Source organism: Vipera ursinii (assembly GCF_947247035.1).
Source record: "Vipera ursinii genome assembly, chromosome: 10".
Classification (NCBI taxonomy): domain Eukaryota; kingdom Metazoa; phylum Chordata; class Lepidosauria; order Squamata; family Viperidae; genus Vipera; species Vipera ursinii.
In genome coordinates this window covers 22,513,265-22,532,852 of record NC_139520.1, presented here as the reverse complement: position 1 = coordinate 22,532,852, position 19,588 = coordinate 22,513,265, and the positions used below count along the sequence as shown (strand labels likewise).

At 50.3% G+C, this 19,588-nt stretch overlaps 1 protein-coding gene and 1 long non-coding RNA gene across 2 annotated transcripts in view; one reads left to right on the top strand and one right to left on the bottom strand.

Moving 5' to 3' along the window:
* Positions 1–677: 677 nt before the first annotated feature.
* FANCA (FA complementation group A) overlaps positions 678–19,588 on the top strand; it is a 21,948-nt gene continuing 3,037 nt past the window's right edge. Inside the window, exons 1-37 of the mRNA XM_083370424.1 lie at positions 678–865; positions 1,094–1,203; positions 1,585–1,672; positions 1,959–2,092; positions 2,645–2,740; positions 3,032–3,105; positions 3,608–3,714; positions 4,585–4,667; positions 5,108–5,141; positions 5,775–5,844; positions 6,247–6,359; positions 7,099–7,175; positions 7,627–7,768; positions 7,903–8,036; positions 8,322–8,432; positions 8,850–8,945; positions 9,042–9,101; positions 9,378–9,466; positions 9,904–9,964; positions 10,152–10,201; positions 10,992–11,068; positions 12,051–12,158; positions 12,695–12,837; positions 12,988–13,058; positions 13,160–13,259; positions 13,391–13,593; positions 13,923–14,019; positions 14,685–14,861; positions 15,020–15,093; positions 15,453–15,581; positions 15,753–15,843; positions 16,540–16,709; positions 16,888–16,993; positions 17,555–17,614; positions 18,127–18,231; positions 18,747–18,859; positions 19,395–19,536. Coding sequence (XP_083226550.1) covers positions 835–865; positions 1,094–1,203; positions 1,585–1,672; positions 1,959–2,092; positions 2,645–2,740; positions 3,032–3,105; positions 3,608–3,714; positions 4,585–4,667; positions 5,108–5,141; positions 5,775–5,844; positions 6,247–6,359; positions 7,099–7,175; positions 7,627–7,768; positions 7,903–8,036; positions 8,322–8,432; positions 8,850–8,945; positions 9,042–9,101; positions 9,378–9,466; positions 9,904–9,964; positions 10,152–10,201; positions 10,992–11,068; positions 12,051–12,158; positions 12,695–12,837; positions 12,988–13,058; positions 13,160–13,259; positions 13,391–13,593; positions 13,923–14,019; positions 14,685–14,861; positions 15,020–15,093; positions 15,453–15,581; positions 15,753–15,843; positions 16,540–16,709; positions 16,888–16,993; positions 17,555–17,614; positions 18,127–18,231; positions 18,747–18,859; positions 19,395–19,536 — 3,726 coding nt within the window. The 5' untranslated portion in view covers positions 678–834. The remainder of the gene's footprint in view (positions 866–1,093; positions 1,204–1,584; positions 1,673–1,958; positions 2,093–2,644; positions 2,741–3,031; positions 3,106–3,607; positions 3,715–4,584; positions 4,668–5,107; positions 5,142–5,774; positions 5,845–6,246; positions 6,360–7,098; positions 7,176–7,626; positions 7,769–7,902; positions 8,037–8,321; positions 8,433–8,849; positions 8,946–9,041; positions 9,102–9,377; positions 9,467–9,903; positions 9,965–10,151; positions 10,202–10,991; positions 11,069–12,050; positions 12,159–12,694; positions 12,838–12,987; positions 13,059–13,159; positions 13,260–13,390; positions 13,594–13,922; positions 14,020–14,684; positions 14,862–15,019; positions 15,094–15,452; positions 15,582–15,752; positions 15,844–16,539; positions 16,710–16,887; positions 16,994–17,554; positions 17,615–18,126; positions 18,232–18,746; positions 18,860–19,394; positions 19,537–19,588) is intronic.
* On the bottom strand, positions 9,548–11,932 carry LOC310645035. The gene is made up of 2 exons (XR_014493405.1): positions 11,029–11,932; positions 9,548–10,043 (listed from the first exon to the last, which is right to left on the bottom strand). It is a non-coding gene; the product is annotated as an uncharacterized lncRNA (long non-coding RNA).

Sequence of the window (19,588 nt, the reverse complement as noted above, 5' to 3'; positions counted from 1 at the left end):
ATTTGTTAAGTGAATTTTGCCCATTTTATGACTTTTCTTGCCACTGTTGCTAGGTGAATCAGCGCAGTTGTTAAGTCAATGCCTTCCTCATTGACTTTGCTTGTCAGAAGGTCGCAAGAGGGGATCACGTGATCCCTGGACGCTGCGGTTGCCATAAACAGGAACCAATTGCCAAGCATCCGAATGTAAATCACGTGATCCTGGGGATGCTGCAAAGGTCATAAATGTGAAAAAATAGTCATAAGTCGCTTTTTCCAGTGCCGGGTTAACTTTGAACGGTCACTAAACCAACGGTCGTAAATCGAGAACTGCCTGTATTTTCGGGTGGGCAAAGCAGCCCCTTTGCAAAGATAAAAAGTCTCTCACTCTCCAATTCAGGGATCAGCCTCTTGCAGCTCCCCGCCACACTCGGGCTGCCTGAGGTTGGAGGCAGCGGTGGAGAGGGAACCGGAGACTCCGCTCGCCAGCTGATTTCACAGGCGCAGCACCCGGGCGGATGGTTGCAAATTAGCCGGGCAGCAGCCAGTCCACGCAACCCTTCCTCCCGAATTAGGTTCCCAGAAAGAGACACAGCCGCGCGCCCTCACAACGGCAGCCTTGTTCGGCAAACCACGCCTGCGCAGTAGACCTCCCCGCTCAGGGGCTCTGCCAGAATGGGGGGGGGGGTTTGCCACACCAAAAATGGCGCTGGGCTCGTTTGCGCCTTCCTCACTCCACTCCCCAAATGGCCGCAGAAACTCGTCTTTTGTCCCCTTCCTATTGGAGGAGGCGTTCAGACGGCGGCCAATCAGAACATAGGGCGCGCTAGTTGGTGGGAGGCGCCGCTCTGGGAGAATGGCCGGTCGGGCCCTTTCTGCCCTTCTGGGTACGGGGCGAGGGGTGGCGGCGGCGGTGCTCTGTGTGTGCCCAGAGACTCTCCGCGGTAGCCACGAAGGGTGGGAATTGCAGTCTGCATGAATTGCAGTCTGCATATGCTCAGAGCCAGCATCTCTGTGAGGGATATGAAATGGGAAGGGAGCTGCGCGCTGGTATGTTCAAAGGCCCTGTCAATTAAAAATAGAATTATAAGGCTAATAAATTCTCTGTTTTTTAGCGGGAAGACGCAAGAAGCAAAAGAGGGAACCAAAAACTCAGCAGGAACTGCGGGAAGCGGCCCTGCACATTTTGAGCCGGCACCAGAGGCTGGACGAGCTCCTGCTGGAGGTGAGCAACCGGGTCTGATGCCTGAACTGCTTGACTTTAAAAGTGCCTTTGCATCGGCATTTTCTCAAATCCAGACTGACCTCCAGATATTTTAACCATCATTAGCTTCCTTGTCGATCATATGTGTCAAGCTGCAGGAGGTTAACCTGCATGGCTGCACATTTTCTAAAATGCTAAGTATTTTCTGCGTGCGTTTCCCTGTTCCTTTTAAGCGTAGTGGGAGACTATCCATCTCAGAGAATGCTGTGTTCCTTTGGGGATTCTGACGTATTTGATGAGTCAGTGATGCCTAATGCTGTGTCTGCAACAGGCCACGAAAGACCAAAGGGTTTGATACTCCCTACAGTCAAGACAATTGCCCTTTTCTCTCTTTTTTAACAGAATGGAAGTTCAGAACATGGCAAGTCCTTGCTTTCCAGTAACTTGGGCAGAGGTGGAAATAAAACGTCAGTTCCAGAACAATTTGTAGGTGGGCGAAATAGAATTTATTTTTCCAGAGTGAGTGGCTAAATGTCCATTCAGTAAAATAAGAATATTGAGACTGTCTGATTCAGGATTCTTTGTAGTTATTGACAGGCGTAGTTTTCCAGAATTCAAGTATTCCTCGCCTGTGACTGAGCCTTTTTAATGTGTCTGTCAACAACTGGGTTTTTCTTCTTCGTTACCTTTTCAGCCCCATCGTGTTGTGCTATTTCCATTTGCAATTTGGGTGGTATATTTAAGGTCTGGATGGAGTTTCTTCTCTTCTGTTGTAGTCACTGCCTTGAAGGATGAGGCCTCTGTGCTGGGCATTCCAGCAGGAGTCTTGTCGGCCAGAACAGCAGCCAACCTCATTGAGAAGATCTCTATGGAGTCTGATCAGACTACACTACTGTGTGCAGAACAGAGAGTAAGGGAAATATGCCAGTTTCATGTATGGCAGGGTGGAGGGAAGCACATTCAAGTTGTTCAGGCCTTCCTAAAGATGAAATAGTGGTTAGTGGTCCTGAAATAGCCATGGGGAATTCTGAGAATTGCAGGCTAGTAGGAGAAGATTTATTTATATAATGAAAATAGTTTTACAAAAAGCCAGCCTAAAAGTACTTTAAAAGTACATTTTTAAAAAGATAGTTAATTTTCCAAAGGAGCATTGTCATTCAATATTTGAAGAATATACATAAGTTTAGGATTGGCTCACTATAATTCCAAGCCATGTGCATTGTACTGTAAACCAGGCCCCTATGTCTTGTTCAACAAATTAAAAAAATATTACTAAGAGTTACCTATAAACATAGGTTTATTGCTATTGCAACTGACTAAAATTCTGTTCTGGTAGAGGACAGGAAGGCCTGGAGGAACGTTGTCCATAGGGTCACGATGGGTCGGACACGACTTCGAAACTAACAACAACAACAAAAATTCTGTTCAAATCACTCCACTGTATTTTATTTTTTATTTGCAGAAGGAGTTGCTTTGTTTGTTCCAGTCCTTGAAGGAATTATTAACTTACAATGCTTTCTGTCAATCTGTTTTTGCTCAAGAAATGTGGAAAATGCAGGTAAGATCATTAGAGCTGAGAAGGAGGTGGAAGCAGTGAATCTGGCTACGATAGCATGCTTACACGGCTGCCCTCGGGCCATTCTGGTGGCCGTACAGTTTCTGAGTTGCTCTCCTCTTAAGGATGGCCAGAAAGTGAGTGTTCCTCCATGGATGGAGAGGGAAAGGCTGCCTTGGAAACCTGCTCTTGTTCCAGAGTTAGTTACTTGGGTGTTTTTGGGTGGAGGCCAGTTGTTGGGTTGCTGGCATCTCTGCATTCCAAATTATCTGACCTTAGTGCTATTTCCTCCAGCGCCCACCTATTTTGGAAGTTGCATGGCACCTGCACAGAGAGAACATTGTTCGTTTGGAAGAATTACTGGAGAAGTAGGTAGACGCTTGAATGTTTGCCTGTGATTTTGGCTTGAGGTGGCATCTCTTATCATTTTGACTTGTTTGTGGAAGCCCGGATCCTCCCCTTGAAGAGAGCTGCTCACCGAGCAAGATTTGCAGTGATTTGTGGGGAGCAGCTGCTAGTTGGTTTAGATAACACTGAAGAAAGCTTCTACACCCTGTTGCAGTTTATTCCGTGGGAACAATCGCTGCATTTACAGGCCATGCTAAGCCGAGTGGAGGCCTGATGTAAAGTAACTTTCGCTGCTCGGAACTTAAAATTTCAGAGTAGGTGCATTTTGTCCTTTTAGTGCAGGAGCTTCCAAACTCAGCAACTTTAAGACTTTTGGACCTCACCTTTCAGAGTTGAAGTTGTATGCAGGCTGAGGCATTCTGGGAGTTGAAGTCCACAGTTGGAGACCTGTTTTAGTGGAACGTTTGGAGGGGAGAAACTTTCTGGAAAAGGCAAATGTTGTGGGCTCTTCTGTCTTCTCAGGAATCTGGAGGTGCCTGCACTGGTGGATTGGTTGTCCAGTAGCCTTTGCCTCCTGTGCCATCAGATGGACGAAGTGGACACTGAGACTGGCCAGAACATTCTCACAGGCAAGGAGGGCCAAAACAAAGGGATGTGGGGCTGGTGTCCAGGAAAAGGTCCAGGCCTGTGAATTCCCTTGCAGCTTCCGGCTGTGGCCCTGCTCTCTCTCTCCCCCGTCAAAGGAGAGGGGGCTACTTTTGCTGAACTCTCCTGTAACACGAGACCTGGTTTCATGTTACTTCATTTGTACTATTAAATATTGGTGTGACTTAGTTTTGTTTAACAAACAGCCGGACACACAATAATTACGCTGTGCAGTTTCCACACTGGCTTCTGGCAGACTTTACAATACTTTAGAATATGCCAAAAAGACATAAGGTTATCAAAGAGAAGAAAAACAACATGAAAAGTGCTCTAGCAAAAAGGTGAAACAAGTATGGCAAAGGAGAAACATGAAATATTGTAACAATACAGTTACAGTTGCATGTATACTTGTCTAATGCAAATATTCAAATATGTCTTTATTTCTAATACATTTATACAACTTTTTAAACCTATATTCTGTATAAATGAGTTCCCTATTTGTGTTTTGCTCCTGTTTTTCTCTTTTTTCTTAAATAAAAAGCAATAAGATACAAATAAAATAGAATGCTTTATGTTTAGAATAACGATTGCAAAAGCCAGGTACAAACAAGGGCAGGAAAAGATGAGAAATGTTCAATTACTGAGGAAGACGGACTGGAGTGTTCATGTCTCTGGCTGCTTCTTCCTTTCATTTTGCTTCATCGGTTAAGATTCGTGAAAGCAAAAGGGGACCCCTCTGGACGGCCTTTCACTATCTCTTGTCCGAGTCCCTTTTCCATACTTTCTGCATCTTTTCTTGCCTCATCCAGCTGGCATAGGAGGTCCCTGACCTGGCCTTCCTTCCTAATCCCTAGATTTGGCTCTTGTGCTCCTTCAAAATGGATTTCCAAAAACATCCAAGTCTGAAAAGAAGTTGGAAATGAACCACGTTTCTGAAGTAAGGCTAGAGGAGATTTGCTGTGTAGCATTCCAGTCGCACCGTCTCTAGGGGGGCTGGGAAACCCCTGCCTGACCTCCTGTGAAGTTCTTTCCAGTCACCGAGCAGCTGGCTTTGTGCATTACAGCGGCCCCCACTTGCTTAATGGGCCATCATGGCTGGGCTGAGCTCATGCAGCAGGCCAGAACAGCAAAGTCCTCCTTGGTTACCAGAAGACGCCTGTGGGATGCTGGGGAGGGGTGTTAAGACCTCAGTCATGGAAGTTCATTTTGACTTTCTCTCAAACCAGCCATCCCCATGTGGGAATCAATCAAAAATAATAAAAAACAGAGGAGGAAGCACTCTGCCTGCTGCTCTGAAATCTCAGAGGAGGCAAACGAAGGAAAGCTGTTGCTGATGCTTCTTGAAAAGTTGAGAACTTTGCTCTTTTCATTTTGCAGATCTGTTGTGCTGTGCTGGAGAAAATGCTGGCATGTAAGTGATGGTTGTAGGAGGGGATCATGTCGGATCAGGAGTGTAATCACACACTTTAGAGAGAGGCTTGTGAGATTTACTTATAGGACATTGCTACTACATAAGTAGCTTGAACTCTTACTACATCCTTTGAGGTGTGCGTGTTCAGCTACACTGAAATTTCCAGACAGCTGAGCTGTGAATTGTTGTGCGTTTCCTCTCCCCCCCCCCATACACACACACACACACACACACACACTGCATTGCATAACAGAACACTGGGGGTTAATTCTCCCAAGGAAGGACCACAATCCCAACTTCGGCTTTGAAGATCCTTGGTCTCCAGATTACTTTTTTTCCAAAATACAGAATTTTTTGTTTTTCATTCCCATCTATGCTATTGAGCAGTGATGTTCCCTTCATAGACGCTTCTGCAGTAAATATATTGCAATGATAAGACAAGTTTTCAGAAAGCAGGGAAAATTCTCCCAGGCCACTATCATGATTAAGGCTGAGGTTCCACCCTTGAGAAATTATTCCTTGTGGAGCCTGTGGCTCTGTGGCTCTTGTCCTGTTCCCTGGATATGGCCCTCTGCTTGTTCTGCTTGAAGCTTGCTTCTCCTTAGTGAAGATGCTCCCTTGTCATGTCTTTAGGGGTGCTGGATGCTGTAGCTACGGAGAAGCAGGGTAGTGCCTCCCCCATAGTGAAGGCTGTGAGATGCTGGTAAGGATTTGACTTCTTTCCAAGGTTAGGGCTGGGAGAGGGGGGATCGGAGAGCTGCCAACTGGGTGAACAGTGTTTCTTCTGCAAGAGATCCTTTTGTGTGTTTCCCAAGTGGCTTCATTCCTTGCTTACAAAGCAGTGTGATACTCTCTTCAAATGGAATTCCCGTTTCCAGCAGCAGTTCTCTGCCGGGCCAAAGTTCTGCCCACTGAATTGTGTTGTTATATTTCTAATAATAGCATGCTTTTATATTTTTTTCCCAAGTGCTTGAGCAATAATCAGAAAATATTTATCATTTATTTACTGGCCTTCTAGTAAATGCCTACTTACTGAAAAAATGGGAGCAATTAGCAGCAATTCTCAAGCATGCTGACTCATTATTCTTTCCCCTTTTGTGCACAGGCTCCAAGTATACAGCCTGATGATTTTCCACGGCACGGCTCCACCTGAGTCTCTGCAGCTGCTCTTTGGGCACATCTTCACCCGTGTGCTTACCTACAATCCCCATCTGACAGGTAGGATTCCCCAGAAGGGGGCCAGGTGTGCTCCCTTTTGGAACTGCTGAGGGACAAGGGGGGGGCTTCTGGAGGACCCTCTGCGGCTCCTGGAAGGCACCCTGGAGGGCTCTGGACCACCTCCCCATAAGACCCCACTCTCTTGCCAGCACCTCTGTCTGGTGTGTCTTTGAAGGCCAAGCTGGTGAGTTGACAGGGTCCAACGGTCTGGTTGGAACACGGCTCTTGTTTCTCCTTTTTTTGAGGGATAAATTCCTTGGTGCTCAGTCAAATAAGTTCTTCAGCTGAGGACAAAGCATATTTTACTCCTGAGTTGTTAACAGTTAACGTGAGACTTCTGCTCTGGGACTGTCTCTTCATTCAGCAGCTGCTGGGGTGGAGTGGGGTGGGGCAGGACAGGATACAACTCCAGGCTCCCCTGGAACTCCGGCAACCAACTAAAGACTTAAACAATGGCTAGATCTGATCTGAGGTGTCCTTTTCCGTTGCTCCGGCATTCTGCCCTTCCCGCAAGGTGGCAGAGCCTGGCCGCTGTCCGTCTCTGGGGCTCTGGATTCTGCAGTGACCAGTGGGAGGAGGAGGGGGAGGGAAGGATGGGGTGTGGGGTGGCTGTTCTGAAGAACTGCTTGGAAGGAAAGGCCTGCCTATTTTGTCAGACGGAAGAGGCTTCTTCTGCAGTCTGGCTCTTGCTGTTCTGCGAAACCAGCATCTCCTGCCCTCCCTCCCTCTTTCTGAGCAGTCTCCGATGCCATCCGTCTGCAGAGGGAATGGAGCTTTGCCAGAACCAGCTCGGCGCTTGCTACCTTATACCGCAAAGTACGTGCTCCTTTCCAGTGAACGCTGCTTAATAGGCCAGGCTGTGCTTTACCAGTTTTCATTCTACAGAGCCCGCCATGCGACCTGGGCAGCATTGGCACTACTCAAAAATGGTTCAACTATTAAAGAACTGGTTCTCTGGCCCAGAAGGGCAGGAAACCCAGGAAATGCACCAGCAGTGGCAGAGCAGATGGAGGCTGTCAACAGTGGGAGGGGAAAGGAACAGGAAGGGCCTCCCGGATGTTTCCTGTTTTTAATTCAAGGCAGGGCTGGAAGGGAGGAAGAGTAGGATTTTTCCTTGTGGAATATGAAAAATTGCCAATATCCGTGGTGATCTCTTGAGAGCCTCTCGCTTCTGAACACCTGAGCAGAGGGTCACTTGGGGAGCGGTTGGACTCGGCTTTCAGAAATCTGCTCCCCACGATTTCAAAAGCAATTCCTCCCATTCCAGCTCTTTCTGGTGTTCCAGCCAGAGGAACTGACCCAGCGCTTGCAGCAGGTCCTGGAGACAAGCGAAGTAAACTGGCATCATGTCCTCTCGTGCATCTCTGCCCTGTTGGTCTGTCACTCCCAAGCGGATCAGCTGGTTAAAGGTACTGGCAGCGGCTGGGAACTGGGAGACACTGAAAACTTGGCTAGATCGTGATTTGGCCTCGAACTATGGCTCTGGAAGTTTCTCTAACTACAGTTGGGCAGTGAATTCAAGACTGTTCTGTGTCTCTCCCAGACCTCCTGAGTGGTCTCTTGAGAAAGGCCTTTGCGAATTATGATTTGGAGAGCTTGATCACTGCGTTCTTAATCGTCCGCCAGGCAGCCTTGGAAGGCCCTGCTTTATTCCCCCCTTACGCAGAATGGTTTAAGGTGAGAGCCACCAGAGGATTTCCGGGCCCTTGCGAGGACGGGGGCTTCCTAGGGCTTCGGAGGAGGCCCAAGCGGAGCCAAGCTGCAGCCTTGCGGCCCTGCCTGCTTTCAGGCCTCCCGGGGCCTCGGTCCAGGTACCCCCGGGGAAGGTGGATGGAAAGGCCCTTTGCCGCCTACCCTTGGTCCATCGGGCTGCAGGGGGTCCCAGGCAGCTGCGCCAGACATCGGGGGCAGGGTGGTGGGGTGCTGGCCAGGTGAGCTCTAGGCAGTGCTTTCTGCTTCCAGCTCACTTTTGGGAGCAGCAGCAGCCTCCATGGCGGCAGCAAGAAGACGCTCTTCTTCTTCTTCAAGTTCCTGTCGCAGCTAGTGCCCTTCGAAGCTCCCCAGCACTTGAAGGTGGGCGCTGCCTTCGCTCCTCGGCAGGTGGCCTTCGAGATTTGCTAGCACTCCGGGCATATTAAACTATTGCCCAAAGGCCAGGCTGGCTGGGGATGATGGGAGTTGAAACCAAGTAGGTGCTAGCTCGGAGGAGGCTGTCGAAGCATTGTGAACCCCAATCTGCACATTTCTGCCCAGTGGACTCGGCATGAGCAAAGGACGAGGTTGCAAAGCTGTGCATTTACAGGCCTGGGGAAAGCGACTCCTGGAGCTCCTTACCTCCAAAAGAAAGGGAAGGACATCCAGGCTCCTAAGTGGGGGCAAGGAAATGGTCCCCCCACCAGTTTCTCTGAAGTCTTGGATGTGCAGCTCAGAGACCTGCTGCATCGACGCATCTGCAATGCTTTGTACCTCACCTTGTCTGAAACTCTCTAGGTCCACCTTCTGCACCCCCCATTTGTGCCCAGCAAATACCGCTCCCTCCTGCTGGAATACATCACACTGGCCAAGACTCGCCTGGCAGATCTCAAGGTGCCTCCCCCACCCTGGGGGCAAATGGAGGAGGTGGTAGAATGCCCGTGACCTTCCGTCTGCCCACTCCTCGGCTCTGTCTGTCTGTCTCCCCAGGTGTCGATAGAAGACATGGGCCTCTATGAGAATCTCTCTTCCACCAAGGACGCCTCCCAGGTATGGACTCAGGCCCCGGCCCAGTAAAGACTGCCACTTGTTGTCATGGTAACCTCTGAGGGCAGATTTTGCCTTCCTGTCTGCAAAATGGACCAGGGAGCTTACGATATTCCACTGCAAACTGTTTAGCCAGCTGGTTGGACTGATGTCCTTCCTGTTGCTCAGTGCTTGCCCTGCCCCCAAACTCTTCTCCCCATCATGAGACAGTCTTCCTTGACCTGGGCAGTGGTTCAAAACAGATGTTCTTCTTTGTGTGTGCGTGTGTGTGACACATAGCCATGCTGTCAAGCTCTTCAGGATGTTGAGAAGGCCATCCAGATATTCCAGAATACTGGCAAGATCCCAGCAAGTGTGATGGAAGCCAGGTAAGGTCTCCCCTTTTGAGGGCGGAAGGAAAGGAGGCTGAAAGGGCCAGGAAGGAGGAAAAACCCCCAAATACAAAAATGTCAGGTTCTCACTTACAAATGTGTACTTTCAAGAGCAAATTTGCAAGGCCAGCAATTTTCCTTTTGCATATTTACAGATATAGTAACAGCAATAAGAACAACAACAGAGGTCTTTTGTTGGAAGGGTCTTCACAGCTTTTCTGAGCCACTGCAGAGTGCCGGCCTCTCGGCCCAGGGGCCAAGCCCTTTTGCAGAGAAGGCTCACTCGCAGGATCCTGCTGGAAGACGCTGTTCAATCAAAGGGATTCAGAGCCTCATATTTACATTTATCATCTGCATTTTACTCCTGAATTTTATTTGTCCTCCATCTCGGGCTGGGTGGCCCACTGTGATTGATCCACCTGCTTCTTTCTCAGTGTTTTCAGGCGGTGCTATTACCTCTCCCGTTTCCTTCCCGCTTTGCTTGCGCCGCGAGTGGTGAGTTTTCCTTCTTTCCATCCTTAAGTGGAGTCTTTAAATCTTTTGGCTTTGATCTTCTTTTGTTCAGAATGTTGCTCTGTTAATAGAAAACTTTCTTAAATAAGCTGGAGAAGAGAAAGGCCTGCAGTATGTTAACTTTGCAATGTGAGATTCATACCAACCTCTTTTATGATTATATCTGTAGCTTCCTGGAGCCCCCGACGCCCGCACAGCTTTGATAGGAGCCCTCAAGAGGTAGGAAGGCAGCATTTGAGATAAAAGCCATCCCCCCACCCCCATTTTCAATGGGAAGCATTGTGTCATTTAACCTGACCTTGGCTTCCTTGTATTATGATCTGTTCTGCTTTGTTAACGGCATACAGGCTATTTAACCAATCCCAGTAATATTACTCTGGATTTCAATCTTCCTTTGATTTACAGTGACTGCCACTTTTTGTAGCCAGTAAGGGGTCCTGCTAATAGAGCATATGATACAAATATTCTGCCCATGGTTATTGCGATTGTATTGCTTCTGTAATTAGAAAAACTGTGATAGTTGCTTTTTCACAAACTAGCTAGAAAGGGATTAGTACTTTCTTCTAGCAATTGATTAGCTAGCAATTTCCTTTCCCTTGGCCAGGACCATAGGTGCAAGTTTCTTTCAAGAGTAGCCCTTTCTAATGCTAATTAAAAGGTGTTCGTTATCATTTCGCTATTTAGTCAATACTGTAAGAATAAGAACGGTTCTTTGCCTATTCAAACCCGTATCCCCAAGGACTCCTCTCCTTTGAAAGGGTTGTAATCAGAAGCTCTTTGGCAAGAGACCCCGTTGGTTTCACCTCTTCCATCCGGCAACATCCCTGGTTGTTTTAGGGAGAGACTCCAGAGGCCGAAGGTGCCAGCAGGCACCCACAACTGCATTTTAGAGGAAAGACATTTGTCTCAAGTTTGGAGAAAATAGGGAAAGAGAAAGGAATGTCACTAAACGTTTGGCATGCAGCAACATTGAGTGTTGGAGGAAAAACAATTGTGTCTCCTAAACTAGGGCTGAAAAAATCCCCCCGAATGCATACGCCACTTACTTGGAAGAATGCGAAGCCGCTAAAAGGAAGCCCTCGCCAGGTGAGCCTCCTGAACTTGTTTCCTCGGTTCTGTGCATGAAAACCCGTTTTTGTTCTCCTGCACAAAAGGAGACATTCGGCATGCCTCTTTTTTGCCAAAGGGTGGGGCAAGGCCTGCCAGCGGAATCAGTAGCATCTGGCACTGAGCCATCAAAGAGCTGGGACAGGGCGAATCCTGGGCCTTTCAGTTGGGTGAGCCTGCGGAGTTACGCTGCAGTTCCTGGGACAAATGCAGCACTGGGTCATGCCATTCTTAAGAGCTGCAAAAGAGCTGCAGTCAGCCTCACATGCTCCAAGTCCTGAGAGTCAGGAAGATGCGCAGGAGCCCAACTCATGGCTGGTGAGCTCCGGAAGCTGGTTTGCTGGGGGGCGATCTCTGGTGGCTGTGGGAGTCATCTTGTGGCTTCTGCAAACCACTGGACCAGCCAGTTCGGTTGATTTTTATCCCTTAATCCTACCAGATTGATGCAGAGAGTGGCATTGCAGGTTAAACTCCAAACAGCTGCTGGCATTGTAGTTGCCAGGTAGGATTAATGCCTGGAAGCCCTGAATTCTTCAGGAAATTTCCAAGGAGCTGAAATACTTCAATTTGGTTAACTGACAAGGGCTGCACTTGTCAGGCACATATACTGTGAACTGGTATTTAGGAGGAGCAAGCTAAACCAGGGAGGGAGAAAGAGAGACAGAGTGAGAGAGTGACAGGCTATAACAGGTGCCATATGTCAGCCCAGCACCCCATAATAGCCTTGGCTGGATTGAGGTTACTTTGCCAAACTACTTAAACTTCAGATTGTGAGCTTTGAAGTTCCAGGAAGGGATGAGGGCCACTTTCTTCTCTTCTGCATGAAAATGCTTCAGGTGGAGCAGTGGCAAGCTTCTTCCAACCTCTCCTTCTCCCCCCCCCCCCCCCGCCCATATATGAGACTCCAGGACACTGCCCACAGTTCTCAGCATGATCCAAAGCTATTTTCTCTGCTCCTCAGAGGGATCGGCTGAGAGAAAGGTGGGGGGCCCTGAGGAACCCTTGGAGCGACTAAAGGCTGAACTCGAAGTGCTGAGGCTGCTCATCACAGACGCAAACAAGCACGGTGGTAGGTAAAGCTGGCCTATCCACGGGGAAGAAAGTGGGCCAAGAATAGCAGAGGCATCTTGAGGATTTCCCTGAGCCTCTAATGCAGAGCATGCCGGCTGGGGAATTCTGGGAGTTGGAAGTCTGGGCATCCTGAAGCTGCCAACGTGGAGAAGCTCTGCTCTAATCTAACTGAGCCACATTGGAGGCCCTCCGAGCTCGTTCACATGGCAGGGTTGGAATGACATTGCCAGGTGGGCCTCTCAGAAATCCCCTGGGGCAGCTCGGCTGTGTCCCAGCGAAAGATCTGGGCAAATCTCTGCTCCGTTTCTGGCATAGTGATGAAATTCAGGTCTAGTCCAGATCAATCTAGATTACTCAAGCACCGTTTTGGTTTTGGAACAAGTCCTTTGAACCCAGCCCGTCAAAAGCAGGCGGCTGCTTCTCCAACCTATAGGAGAACATCTTCCTTAAAGAAACTCAGCAGCGTTTCCTTTTCTGCTGCTGCTCCTGGGCAGTTCACAGGACCCCTTTTTATCCTGCTTTTCCGTGTTGCAGCCATTCCAGCCCAGATTGCGGTCATCTCTGGGAAGCTGACAGAGGTTTTGGGACACGTGACAGATGATGATGAAGCCGCATCCCTGACCTTGAGGGTCAGGCTGGACCTTTCTGCTCCTGAGGTTGGAGCAGCAGATCAAGGGGTGCGTGGGGCAGGTTGTGGCTGGAGTGGGCGGGGCAATGGGGGGGTCTAGAAGGGCGCGTCCCTCTTACTTCCTCGGAGCCGTGACTTAGCTGGGCCCGCACCTGCTTGCCCAGAAGTTCATCAACAGCCGGCTGTGTCTTGGTTTCAGGTTGTCGATCTTCTGCTGGCATCCTTCTGTCAGGATGTAATGGCTGCCTCTTTCTTCCTGCCTCCTGATAGGTAAAACAGATCTGAGATATTTGCAGCGTCTGCGCTGGAACATTTATGCACCCCTCATATTCATTCTCAGTTATGCCACGGCAGCTTTGTGTTCCCCGCAGGCAAGGTCCCTGGCCGTCCCTCTTCGTGAAAATGATCTGTGGGCACCGCCCCCTCTTGGCCTCCTTGCTGAGCCGTCTCTGTCAACTTCTCTACCACCAGGTTGGTTCTGCAGGATTATGGAGCAGTGACATGCTAAGGGCATTTCTCTCTTGGAGAAATTTAGGGGTTTTTTTGACGCCTGTTGCACTTGATCTGGTGTACTTGGCAACCTCCCCATTCGCTGATTGCAGGGACCTTCTCTGAATGACTCCCACATCCTGGGCTTGGCTGCCTTTGTGGTCCATTTCAACGAGGCTGAGGCCTTGCTTCCCTCCGTGGACCTCTGCTTCCCTTCAGTTCCTCCTGTGGCTCTTCACACAGACCTTCCTCTTGCTGCACTGTGGGACTATTTATTGGCACCCAGGTCTGGAGACTCAGCTCTCTTCTGCTTGCGGTGAGCCCCTCTCTCCATCTGGGTCATAAGTCTTCCCTTTCGTAGGGGAAGATGGTGCCTCGTGCCACACTTTGGGGTCCAGCACTCGGCTTTGAGAGAGGGCTCGAGTTATTAGGCATTTTGTAAAAACGGAGGGCCCGAATGGAATAGCAGACATTCCCTGGTGCTCTTTCTTGGGCTGATCTCTTCTCAGCATTGTTGGATCCAATCTAGCAGCTGGCGAGAAAGAGATGCATAAAAATTGTTCCTCAAATGAAGAGTGGGATGAGCTACTAACGTCTGAAAAGCTGTTCCCATAAACGATTCTTCCACACACCCTCTTTCCGCAGGTTTTGCACTGCAACAGTTTCATACTTTCTCTGCAAGTTTCCTTCCCTTTCCCGTGAGCGCCTTTGTTCCGTACTTCATCCGGGTTTCGTGAAAAAGGTAACTTTTTTTCCTGCCCAAAATTCAATCCAGCCTGTCTCCATTTTCCTCCTGCTGAGATTCCTGCTCAGGGACCTGGTGCTGGGTGGGATTGTCCAAGCTTCTGTCTGGCGACAGGTCAGAACTTGGTGGTGGCTGCAGCGCTATTAGCTCAGCCTCCCCGAAGTTGCACTGTTTGTTCCTCATTGAGGGAGGTTTTTTATTCCAGCATCTCACATGTGGCTGTCCTGCCTAATCACCAAGCGAGGCATGAATGTCATGCTACCAAATTAATTTCTGCAGGTGCCTGACTGAAGAGGAGAAACTGAGGGAAAGGAAGCGTGTGGTGGTGTGTGTGGGGGGGGCGGTTTCTTGGCGGTGGCAGCGTCTATGGGGTGCAGTCTCAATTTGCTCCTGAGCAGTTTGCTCAGCAACACCCTTCAAGGAGGCAGAGTTCAGCTAGAGGGGATAATGTGCATATGTTTTCTGTGCATCCTTTTTAAAAAATATTCTGACTGTTTTGTGTTTCCTTTTCTGTGTTCTTGGATTTTTATTGAGTTTTGTATTTTAACTTTGTTCTGAATAAAATAAAAAAAATATTTTTTTAAAAAGGGAGGCAGAAACCAGGAGGGTTTCTTCATTTTAAGTCAGTCCTGTGGCATGTCTGGACCTCTCCTGCTTTGCAGCTCCAGTATGTTGTGCCACGGCTTTGCTTGGAAGCACGAGGAAGTGGCTGCCAAGGGGACTCGGCTGCGTTTCCTGGGGAAAGGCTGCCTCGCCCCCCTCTCTGCTACCGAAAGGCTGCTCTCGGCTTGTGGAAACAAACCCCTTTCCAAGCTCTGCTGCGGGAGGAAGCCTTCCAGGTGAAGACCCCCGCAGAGCCTCGAGGGTCAAGTCCTTCCCGGCTGGGGGTGGTGTGACTCGGCAGGGCTCCTGGGCTGAGACTGACCCCCCATCTCTGTTGCCCTCGGGAGGGAGATATTTTGCGTTTCTGCCCTGAGTACTTTTGCCCTTCTTCCAGCTGACCCTCTGCGAGTGGTTCAGGATGGAGCTGGAAGTCCTTCCCGACCAAGACCTGCTGTCTGCTAAGGAGAGGTGAGAGCGAGCCGCCTTAGCGTCCCAAGGGGATAATTTGGCCAATTCATTAATGCCTGTGAGTCGAGGATCTAGTCTGGGACTGCTGAGATGATTGTGTAAAACAACAGAATGTGTTTATTTGGGGAGGGGAACACCATGACCTTATTCAAGACCAGCTTAATTGTGCCAAACAGCTTAAGAATCGCTACTCTGGCAAGTTTAGCCTGCTGTGGTTGGTTGGTCCTAGCAAATGTAGCAGCATTTCTGTTCTCCCGATTTCCTCGCTTTGTTTTTTTTTTTGCTCCATGTGTCTTCTCTCCTCATTCCCTCCCTCCCTCCCCCCCACCACGCAAACTGGGTTTTTGGTTCCTCTGCAGGCAGGAGTTCCATGCCTGGTCTTTGCACCAGCACTTTCTCCCGAGGTCTGTTGAAGCTGGAGGCTGTGACGGGGACCTGAGAGAGATGGGGGCTCTTTTTACCAAGGCCATTCTGGATTTCCTTCAAAGGTAAGCTGGTTTTCTGAAGCATTTGCTTGCTCGGGCAGTGGAGGTTTTCTAACATACGGTTCCTTCTGCTATCCAATGATGGCCTGTATCTGTTACCTATTATTAGTTCTAGGAAATGCCATGATTTGTCTTGTGTATTTACAGTTGTCTTTATACTGCTTCGAATTTTAGGACAGACTCCGAAGCAGGCAGTCTCCGAACAAACCCCAACTGTCCCGTGACCCATGCAAGAGGAAACCCTGATCTCTACTGCAGATTTCAGGTGCCAGAGTTGTGTCGGCTACATTTTGCTTTGTGTCCTTTTCTTGTGAATGTTTTCCATGAGCTTTGGGTGGAGCTCTTTTCAGCAAATGCTGTGGCCGAGGGGCTTTCTAGCCCACGAGCGTCACGGCCCAGTTAAGTGGCAGGGGATCTGTGCTTGCTAGTCTGACCTGGCTCTAACCAGCATTTTCCCAAGTCTGCATGAGAAAGCAGGCGAAGGTGCCCCACTGCGTTCAAACGGGCAGCGGCTGGCAATGGAATTCCCACCTCTGCCCCATGGGCAAAGAAACGGTTCCCTGTGGGGCTGGCTGGCTGGCTGGAACAGCCTCCTCAAGGCTAGGGCCCCCCAGACATGGTAGACGTCCAAGTCCCATCAGTCCCAGCCAGGCTGGCCCCAAGTTGCGATTCCACTGGCTGCTTTGGGGAGTCACAGTAAAGCTGCTCCGTCAGCCCAGTTGGAACAGGTCTTCCTCCTCCTTCACCCACCCGGTTCTCTTCCAGAGGGTATAGTGTGTGTACAGTACACTGCGCAGCAGTACAAACAGTGGCTGTCAGGGTTTTGTTATTTTCCCAGTATCTCTGGGTTACGGTTCTTCTGTCTTGGCCCATGAACCCTCTGGATGTGTTGGCAGGGACCGGCTGGGACTCTGCCCTGGGCAGGAGAGAAGAGGCCTTCAGAGGCTTGCCTTGATTTCAGGAGCTGGTGCTGGAGCTGGAGCTGGAGCGCAGGAGAGGCCTGGCCGGGGGCTGCGAGACGAGAGAGCACTTCCTGCTCCAGGTGTTCCGGGAGAGGCTGCTGGCTCTGGGAACCGGTGCTGCTCTGGGGGCCCGGCTGCTCCGGCAGCAGGAGCTGCTCTCCCAGACCAGGTGAACAGACAGACGCTTGAAGCCCCTCCCCCCGCCACACACACACACACACACACACACACGCTCGTGCAGCTGCTCTCCATGGGCGGACGGGGGGGGGGCAGGAAGGCCCAGCTGCCCCCTGAATAAGGCTGGGTGGGGCTGGGCTTCACCTGAGAGGAGTCTGTTTTTTCCTCAGGATCCTCTTAAGGCTGCCTCCGTCTGTTCTTGTGGCGACGCAGAAGAAAGGAGGGGAAATCGTTCTGGCCTGTGAAGGCTTTTTCTCTTTTGTAAACACGGAACTGGTGTGTATCACTTCCTGTCGATGCCCCAAGCCATCTCTTTTGCAATCTGGGAGTGGCGGGTTGTTTGAGGCAAAGCGGGCTGCTCCCTTCAGGAGAGTGACAAGCTGACATTCCAAGTCTGTGGGTTTTTATAAGGGATTTCTTTTCTAGCTTGTTATGCCTGAGCTCCTCATCCTGTTCCTTTAGTAGCATTTTACTGCCTTGCCTGCGGACTCAAAAGCAGACGCAAAATCTAGCACAGCTGCCAGCTGCAGCTTCATTAAGGGGCAGATGCACCTGAAATGCACACAGTCTTCGACTTGTGCCCAGAATTTTGGTCGTGAGTCTGAATCTGGCTTATCCACTGAGCGGTTTTTGCTGGAAAACAGCAAAACAATCATGCAAGCCAGTTGCCGGAAATGTGATTGCATGACCGGAGGGGTGGCACAGACGAATCACAGGTAACTTTTCAAGTCCATCATAACTTTGAATGGCTGAGGACTACTTACGGTGGCTGAGGAATGATCCCGGTCTCTTGGGAATGTTTTCCTTATCTCTCTCTCCCATCTGGTGTTGTTACAGAGGAACAGCTGCTCCAGAGGATGCTCTCTGCCTTATGACATCACCGCACATTTCTTCAGGGTAAAGAAGACAAAGGGGGCTCCTCACTTCACCCCATGAGGGTCTGTGTGAGGCTAGGCCTCAGCTACCCCTCACTCTCCAGCGAAGGAGGGCCCCCGAAAGATGAGCCTCGTTCTCCTCCTCTCGGGGAGCTTTCCGTGAGACGGGGGCAGAGAAGCCGCTCAGAGTTGCCGGAAGTGGGCAGTGGGGGCAGTGGAATTGCGTCAGAATGGGAAACCGCGAGAACGAAGGGAAGGTGGCTCCCCTGCTCACTTTCCCTGTGGTGTCAGCAAGGGCAGTAGCTGGAGAGGGGCTGCCATGGAGAATTATGGGGCGGGGGCCATTGCATTCCTGTGGTCTGTGGGTTGGATGTGTTTTAAAATTATTGGGAATCGGGAAGCAAATTCTTCAAGCTGATGGTGGTGGTGATGATGATGTTGGCTGTTGTGGTGCCAAGACTGGTTTCTTTGTGGCTCCCTTTGTGTCGGGGCCCCGTGGGGTTCCTGCACGCTGAGGGATCTGCTGTCCTTCAGGGCCTCCTGAGCACCAGTGTGGAGTGCAGCCATCCTGGCCAAGAGGTGACAGCCGTGCTCTCTTCGTGCCGAACCAGGTGTCCCATCCTCCTCTGTTCTGCTGTGGTAAGAGACCTTTCATCACAACTCCATCTCTGAAACTCCTTGAAAAGAATTCTGGGCAGCTCCGTTGACTGGTGGCGCGGGGGGCTTCATAAGCCAGGCTGCGTTGGTGGATTAGGAGATGGACTTTCCAGAAAATAGTGTAAAAAAGTAGCAGCAGCCCTGGAGGGACGAAGCCCCAATATTCATCTTCTCTGTTGGGTTGAAGATAATGATGAATGCATTATTCTGATTTTTCTCAAAGATGCTTCAGTGAAGCAGAGCCTGTTTTAATAAAGCATTACATAAAAACCTCAGCATTGATTTGGCTGCCAGAACAGTGGCTGTCCCAAAAGGCTTGAAAAGGGGCTGGTTGTGGGCCTGGGGGACCGGACATGTGGGGGCCACTGTTGCTGTGCATTGTAAGGAGAGGGAGGGTGGAAACTATTGAATCCCTGGACAGAGGATCTTCAGGAAGGTCCAGCACAAATTTGGAGATTTCTGTATTCAGTGAATATCTGCTGTTTGCCTTCCTCCAGCGATGGTGGCCCAGGCTGGAGTTTGTGCTTTGCTCACAATGGAGGAGACTCTTCAGTGCTCCTTTGGCCCAGGGGCTGCAAAGCCTGAAGGATTTACAGTCTTCTCTCCAGAGGTGAGTCCAAGGAGCTGTGTCTCTGCAGCCGTGGGGCTTACGTCTGTTGTCCCAGCAAAGACCTGGCCAAATTGCAGCGCAGAGTAGATGCAGGGGGGCTGTATTCCGGCTGCTGTTCGATCTTCCCTGGATCCAATGAACTCTACCTGCCCTTGTGTGGCCCTTACCTCCAACAGGCCCTTATTCCAACTGGTCCAGTGCCCTTTACCAGCTGCCCCTCCTCCTCCTCCTCAAGTGGCTCCCCTTTAGTTCAGGTGCCGTTCAGATGCTGCAGCGCCAGAAGAAAGCTGTTGCTGACGCGTTTCTTCAGCTGAAGAAGTGGTCTTATTTCCCCTGCCTGGTCCGGTGGCTGGGATGCTTTCCCTCCCTCCCTATTCCTTCAGGAAGAGATGCCCTCTGAGAGGTTGCTTCCTGTGTACTTGGAGAGCAGAAACCCAGCTGGGTCGTGCCCTGCCAAGGTCTCCCGGCGCCATCAGCGGTCGGTTTTTAGGATTGACCGGGCAACTCTCCCACTGACTCTGCCTGCGCTTCCTAGCTGCCTCTCATCGGAAGCGACTTCCCTGCCCTCCGATGCGACGTGGGTTTCCGCTGCTTTCCTCCACTTCGCCACCCAGCAGCAAGCGGGTCACGAAGGAAAGGGGGGAGTGCTGAAAAGGTTGGGGCCCAAAGCAGAGCGGGTGAGTTCTTTCAGCTTCTGCCTCCGGGAGGAAAATCTTCTTGGGGGAGAGT